At 32.3% G+C, this 8,197-nt stretch overlaps 1 protein-coding gene across 1 annotated transcript; it reads right to left on the reverse strand.

Annotated features, from left to right (window-relative positions):
* Positions 1-6,669: 6,669 nt before the first annotated feature.
* On the reverse strand, positions 6,670-7,104 carry LOC116005687 (glycine-rich protein 1-like). The gene has a single exon (XM_031245929.1). The coding sequence runs from the start codon at positions 7,102-7,104 to the stop codon at positions 6,670-6,672; it is 435 nt and encodes a 144-aa protein (XP_031101789.1).
* Between the last annotated feature and the right edge of the window lie 1,093 nt (positions 7,105-8,197).

Genomic DNA, 8,197 nt, shown 5'->3' on the forward strand with positions numbered 1-8,197 from the left:
TATATATATATATATATATATATATATATATATATATATATATATATATATATATATATATATATATATATATATATATATATATATATATTCTATTAAAATTAAAAAAAATTCTAAATTAAAATAGATATGTCAAATTTAATTTATGCTAATAAGATAAAATTGAAATCTTCTATTCAATTTAGTATTTCTGTATTATAGGTATTTTTAATTTCATTTGTTTTATTTTTTGAATTTTAATTAAAAATTGTTAAAATTAAAATAATTTAATTTGATTCGAATATATATATATATTCTAAAAAGAGAAAATAATAACTATAATACATATATACATATTGAATCATTGTTGCATGTCAAAAGTTCGCCAAAAACAAAAAATTTATTGCATGTAAATTTGTTTACTTCATCTAACTTTTAAACATAATTACGATATTATTACTACTATATATAAATTTTTCCCTACATAAATGGTGTTGGTTTTCAAAGTTTAAAAATGTGAAAGGTAAAAGATATCATTATTATGATTTTAGCATTCTACTAATCACAAATATAAGTCTTATTGCATTAATTTAAAAGTTCTGTAGTACAAATGTTGTAAGCAAATTTTATAAAATACCATAAATTATAAACATTTACAAATCTAAAATAATAGTTATTATTTAAATATTATGAGCCCAAAACAAATTAATTTACGTTAATAACATAACTGAAGAAAAACTAACATAAAAATGAACTAATTGAACTAACTTACATTTGCGGAGTTTGAAAAAAATATAATGTTATTGGGTAAATGTCTCACATTTAAATATAATGTTATTAAATTAATCGAAATTCACATATTTATGAATGATGCATCATCTCGAGATCTATCGATTTAAAATGAAGAATAATAAGAGATAATAGAACTAAAAGAAATAAACTTTCAATGAATTAGTTAAAAACATATCATAGATCTACAAATATTGAACCACAAAGTCTATTATGGACCTATTATTTAAATAATGATCTAGAGATGTTTTGATTGTGTGAGACCGTCTCATGGGTCTCAATCTGTGAGACGGGTTGGATCTTTAATTAACGAGGTCAAAGATCCGACCCATTAATCAAATATTTTATCCATTAATCAAAGACCCGACCTGTCTTACATATTACGACCCGTGAGACAGTCTCACACAAGTGCTACTCAAAGTTTAGAATATCACCAAAGTAGATTATGAAACAAAACTCATATATCAAAGTAACATTTTAAAATAAGAATGTTTTTTCATGCAAGGAAAAAAATATATAATATTTATCAATATCTATATAATAATAAAAATTATCAATTTCTCTTTTTTATCCATTTATGTAGACATATAGTATATTTATAGTATTTTGTACAATATGAAAATATATACACATTTTTTTTATAGAATTGTGATTACTGGCATAATTATATGCGTTAATTACTACAATGGTTACTTATTAACAAAATTATTTTAAAATATGTCTAAACTCATACTCTTAATTAAAAATTCAAAAATATTTAAAAATTTGTCAAAATATGTAATATAGGTAGGGACTAGGTTTATAGTTCCATCTAGGTGGACTATTAGTAGGGACATCCTAGTGGTCTATGAAGAGGAGAGACTGAAATTGAAGGCCTTTCTAAGGGAAAGCAGTAATAGGGTTAGTATTACCACTGATTCTTGGACATCTATCAAAAGAATTAACTACATGGTAGTGACTGTCCATTTCATTGATCCTAAGTGGAAGCTGCATAAAAAAATCATAGCATTTGTCCCTGTTATCTCTCACAAAGGATAATATCTTGCAAAAGCCCTAGAAACATGTTTGCTTGAGTGGGGGCTTAGGAATGTTTTTAGTGTGACTCTGGATAATGCCTCATCTAATGACACTGCTATGGGGTTTCTTAAGAAAAAAAATAGTGTCTTAGGAACATCAACTGTGAAGGCTAAGTATATTCACATGAGATGCATTGTCCATATCCTTAACTTGGTTGTTCAAGATGGCTTGAAGGACTGTGATAGTTTTGTTAACAAGGTGAGGGAGGTTGTCAGATATGTTAGGAATTCACCTGCTAGGCTATTTGATGTTACATGCAATCTGCTTTGACTTATCTAAAAGTCTTTGAATCTTTCGAAGAGTCTGATATGATAGTTCTTTCAAATCTGACTTGGGTGATTCTGTGCCTGATTTTGTGGACTGGGATTCTGTGGGCAGTTTGGAGCAGTTATTGAAATATTTTTATGATATGAAAGTTAGGATTTCTGGATCTTTAGAATTTAAATCATCTATTTAATTTAATATTTTATACAGAATTGAAATTAACATGTTAATATTTTAAGTCTATTAAATTAATTAAAATGAAATTCTTCTACATAGAATTAAAATCTTTTATTTAATTTAATATTTTAATATTATAAATATTTTTAAAATTGTTATTTGTTTTGAATTTCAATTCAAAAAATAATAAAATTAAAATAATTTCATTTGGCTCAAGTTTAGTTATATATCTTTTTTAATTCTATAGTTAAATTACGTAAGACAATTAAATAATTCTTTTTCAAAATTTTCATGCGCATAAAAGTAAACTTTGTTGCAAAATAAAACAAAAATAAAACAAATGCAATCATTTTTGTTTGTAATTCTATTTTCCATCATTATATTGCTATATATATAGATCTCTATCCCTTTTAAAGTGTCATTAAATAATAATATGATAATTTCATGGTAATAGAATTTATATATATATATATATATATATATATATATATATATATATATATATATATATATATTATTAAAATGAAAATAAATTCTAAACCAAAAGTGATATGTCAAATTTAATTTATTATAATAAGATAAAATTGAAATCTTCTATTCAATTTAGTATTTTTTTATTATAGATATTTTTAATTTTATTTGTTTTATTTTTTGAATTCTAATTAAAAATTTGTTAAAATTAAAATAATTTATTTTGATCATTATATATATATATATATATATATATATATATATATATATATATATGTATGTATGTATGTATAATGCTAAAAAGAGAAAATAATAACTATAATACAAATATACATATTGAATCATTGTTGCTTGTCAAAAGTTCACAAAAAAAAAAAAAAAAAAGGCTAAAGTGTCATCTGGCACCATGAACCATACCCGATTATTCATCCCGCACCCTGACCTTTTAAAACCTATAAATGGATTCACAAACCATTTTTTTCCACCTATACTTTTTTGCCCATTTTCCAATTCCATAGCTGACATGGCGCCGATGGTAGCTTATGTGGCTTTTTTTTTTTTTTAAAGTCCTTTGATGTCTTGATGTCCATGTAGGCTCCCTAGTCAGCTCCCCCAAATCACAATATAAAAAACACAAACCCTATTTTGCGATTCTACACACTTCCTGCGGTAGTTCTACGTCTCCTATTGCGGTTCTTCAAGCTTCTCCAAGCAACGATGCTTCATTAGCATTCTACATCTCGTATTACAGTTCTTCAAGCTTCTCCAGGCAACGATATGCTTCATTAGCATACAACACCATTGGAGATGTCATCTTCTTCGAATTCATCACGAGTAAGATCAAATATGGATTATGAGCCTAGTATTTTTTGTCATTGTGGGTTGAAAGCTCCGATTTGCACAACTAGAGACTCGGGCAAAAAATTCTTTGGGTGTCAAAGATGGAAGGTAGTTAGTTTCCAGAAATTTCTTGTTCATTTTGTTAATTTTGTTAATTATGTTATTTTTGTTAATTTTGTGAATTTTGTTAACTTTCGGAAGTAAAGAATTATGTATCCAGAATTTAAAAATTAGGGGTTAGGGTTTGGCAGTATATTTGTTCAATTTGTTCATTCGTTTCTAGAATCAGAATTGTGTTTATTTTGTGAATTTTCAATGGGTTTGATTATTTAAATTTGACTTGTATAGGATGGAAATGGTTGTGGATTTTTTCTATGGAAGGATCAAAGTGCAAGGACAAGGGAATTCGAGCACGATGACATAATCAACATGCAATTGTTATACCCTACACCACGGTGCACATAGCAATGTGCACCGTGGGACTAAACGGCGCCGTTCCACTAAGTGATGGGATGGACGTCGTTTAGTCCATCCAATCACCGTTATTTTTTTTAATTAAAGTATATAAGCGATGGAGAGTCTTCCTTAACAAGCTTCCGACTCTCTCGCTCCACTCACTGCACTCCCGCTGCACTCCGACCAAGCAAGCAACACTCTCAAGCAAAAGCAAAACACAAACGATTCACAGCAGAACTCAAGAACATCAAGACAGATACGCATTGATCAACAACAAATACACATCTTCATCGACTATCAAGAACACACGGAATTAAAAGGTAAATATTTAACAAACATTGTTGATCAACGACATTGTGCAAAAAAAAAAAAAAAACATAATGTTTGTATATATATCACATATGCATTTGCATTCGCATTCTAGCATGAACATTTACTGATTCTCAATATTATATCATTTTATCATCCACATTGTTGATTTTCAGTATTAAACCTCATCAAACATCTGTGTTAGGTTATTGATACTAGGGCTTAGATTCTGTGTATTATTATTAAAGACTCTGTGTATTATATCATGCCATTGTCTGCATTTTAGGATGTTACCATTCCGACATTGTTGATTCGAAGTTTCCAACATTCTTGGTGATTGATAATAATGAGAAGTATATTATGTGTATTATTGTTATTGAGTTTGTGTATTCGCGTTAATGTGTTTGTGTATTCTTCTTACTGACTCTGTGTGTTCTAGCATTTTATCCACATTGTTGAATTTGGGTTATTGAAACTAGGGTTTATATTCTGTGTATTATTGTTAACAACTTTTTGTANACTTTGTGTATTGTAGCATGTCATTCTGTGTATTCTAGCATGTTAATTCTGTCTTTTCTATTATGTGACAGCAATGTCAAGCTCTGATAAAAGCAATCAAGTCCTGGCAACTGCCTTAGAAAGAAGAAAGAGAAAGAGAGAGAGTGCAGCTACGTCAAAAGCACAAACAGAAGACAGGCAAAAAAAACAGAGAAAGAAGCTTGCAACAAAAGGAACAAAGAAGGGGAAGGAAGTAGTAGAAGACAACCCACAACCAAAGAAATACTTTACTGTTCGGACAACTCCCAAGCAGTTGTTCACCCTTGTCAGTAGTTTAACCGAGGATCAGCATCAAGCTGTAAAGGATATAGGATTTGGACCACTACTGGACATCAAGGTGACTCACTGTGATGGTGTGCTAGTCAAGCACATATTAAAGAAGATGGACATAGAAAGATGCTCCATTGAAATTGGAGATGGTGAAGATGAGCTGTGTTTGTCGGAGGATGATGTACAGTCTACACTTGGACTCCTGCGTGGCAAAATCCCTGTCGTCGAGGGCACTTCCAGTAATGAGACTGAAGGATTCAATGCTTTGGTCAGGGATTGGAGACTGAGATGGGGGGTAGAGAAGGGAACCCCAACAACCACTGAAATGCTAAACAAGATTGTCGAGAGACAAGACAGTGGTGACATGTTCAAGCGTGACTTTGTCATCTTCGTGGTTACAACACTGATAAGGGGCTACAAGAACACCTTCTGCAATTACAGGATTCTATACTCACTGCAAGATGTGAGTAAAATCAAAGAACTGAATTGGTGTGCTTACACCATAAAGAGCCTGCTAGACACTGCAGAGGCCTGGAAATCAAACCATGATTCCTCATACAGTGGCCCTGCAACTTTCCTGATGGTATGCAATACTAACTTATTCTTATAATTCTATAAATTATTGAATAAAATGCCTTACTTGAGTCTGCGTATTCTATGTGTACTCTGTTGAAGGTTTCTGTGTATTCATGTTCACATTCTGTGTATTACTGAGTAATATTCTGTGTATTGTAGTTATTCATTATGTGTATTCACTTATATATCTTTGTGTATGGTCCTAAATACTAAACCATAAGTCATATATCATAACCACTAAATGTTTGTTCTAATCTTTGTTTTTTTTTTTTTTTTTTTTTTACTCTTTGAAGCTTTCTTACCTTGATCGAGTCCAGATCAGAGGTCTTGTTCTCACACAAAACCCTCCAACCATTAGAGAATGGACAACAAAAGACCTTAAAGCAACGCTTAAAATGCATAGGAAGACAGGGAAGTATGGTAGAGGAAAAGTGATTGACAGAAGGCCAATGCTTGAGGAGGAAGTGACTCATAAACAAATTGAGTCTGAAACTGTGCAACGAGTTACTGACTCCCTGAAGAAAATGAGTTCTAGCATTGCAGAGTTTGGAGAAGTCATGGCTGGAATTGGAACCAGCATTGCAGAGTTTGGAGAAGTCATGGCTGGAATTGGAACCAACAATTCAGCAGCTGGAGAAGTCATGGCTGGAATTGGAACCAACAATTCAGCAGCTAAAATCATAAAGAACACTTTTGTCAACTTCTCCACACTGTCAATCCAACACCAAGTCCAAATCCAAGCCCACTGGTCCCACCCGAGAGCCTCAATGAGCCAAGCTTCTTAGAGGCAGTCGCTGAACTTGAAGCTGCATTCTATGCAACAATGAGGAACATATCTCCTAAAATCCATGCACCTTCTTTCCAGCTGTTAACTCCGACACCATCACCACCACATTCTGAGGATCAACAACCAGCAACAACATCACCAGCACCAGAAACAACAGCACCACCACCAGTAGCAGCACCAGCAACAACAGCACCAGCAGCAGCAGCACCAGCAACAACAGCACCACCACATGCAGCAGCAACAGCAACAAAATCACCAGCAGCAACATCGCATGCACCACCAACAGCAACCCCATCCCCAAGAAGGCCATCGCATGCACCACCAACAGCAACCCCATCCCCAAGAAGGCGATCGCATGCACCACCAACAGCAACCCCATCCCCAAGAAGGCGATCACAAAGACCACCAACAGCAACCCCATCCCCAAGAAGGCGATCACAAAGAAGAAAATCAGTCCAGCCTACACTGGAGAAGACCCCACCACCAACAACACAAAGAGAACAACAAAGAGAAGCAACGACGTCTCCAAGATCTCCCGAGATAGCAACCATGTTGGAAACATTGGTTGAAAATATTTCTAGAGTGCCTACAGAGCAACAAGTAGCCCCATCTACTTCAATACCATCTGCTTCAACACCAAAAACACCAGCAGAACTTGAATTTGAAAGGTACACCTATGCTTATAACACTTTATAATTTACTAATACTTGTGCTTATATTCTGTGTATCTTGTTGAGTGACTCTGTGTATTCTAACATTTCATTCTGTGTATTCTATATATTTAAATTTTTATTCTGTAATTCACTTAGACTATATATTCTGTGTATTACATGGTAGTATTTTGTGTATTACATGTTATCATTCTGTGTATTGACTATTATATTTCTGTGTATACACAGCATCCTTGCAGAGTCTGAAGAGGAAATTGAAGATGTCCACACAAAGAAAAGACCACAAAGAAAGTTGAAACAACTTCCTCTGGCCTTACGCTCACCATATTGGGCACAAAACAGAACAAAGCTGACAAACATTTCAGCTAAACAAAAAATCTTTTCAGACTACGCATTCTTGTCTTATGGTGGTCAATATTCAATGAAGTAAGATCCATTTTGATAACTTTTACTAGACATACATCATATTACTTAACATGTTATTTCCTTATGATTAATCTATATTTTACTTCGTGTAGTGATATGCTTTACATAGGGAACAATTTGGTTGCTAACCGGGAGGATTTCATGTCATTGGCATCCGGTTATGTATCTACCAACATCGTGCAAATTTGGTGCCAACTGATGAGTTTAATGGACATGAGAAGATCAATTGACAAGCCAAAAAGGGTTTTCTTCTCAGAAATTGTTTTTGTAAGTAAACATTTTACTCTAAACTCTTTTTTTTCTTTCCTTTATTCATACCAATGCATTGTATAACAAGAAAAAAAAAAATTTTTGCAGATGACGTTGGAAAGTGCAACAAATTTGCATAGTAAAAGTGCTGCCTCAAAGGCAATTTTGAAAGAATTCTGCGGAGCAATTGATCACCAACTAGAGTCGATTTCTCTTGATCTCAGTGATGCCAGTCTTGTAAGTACAAAATAACTATACCTTAATTATTTAAATTCTGTATATTATTCATTTGAATTGT

This window comes from Ipomoea triloba, chromosome 15 (assembly GCF_003576645.1).
Source record: "Ipomoea triloba cultivar NCNSP0323 chromosome 15, ASM357664v1".
NCBI lineage: Eukaryota > Viridiplantae > Streptophyta > Magnoliopsida > Solanales > Convolvulaceae > Ipomoea > Ipomoea triloba.

Coding starts and splice junctions, on each gene's coding strand:
- LOC116005687 (XM_031245929.1), bottom strand. CDS start 7,104: ATGGTTGCTATCTCGGGAGATCTTGGAGACGTCGTTGCTTCTCTTTGT.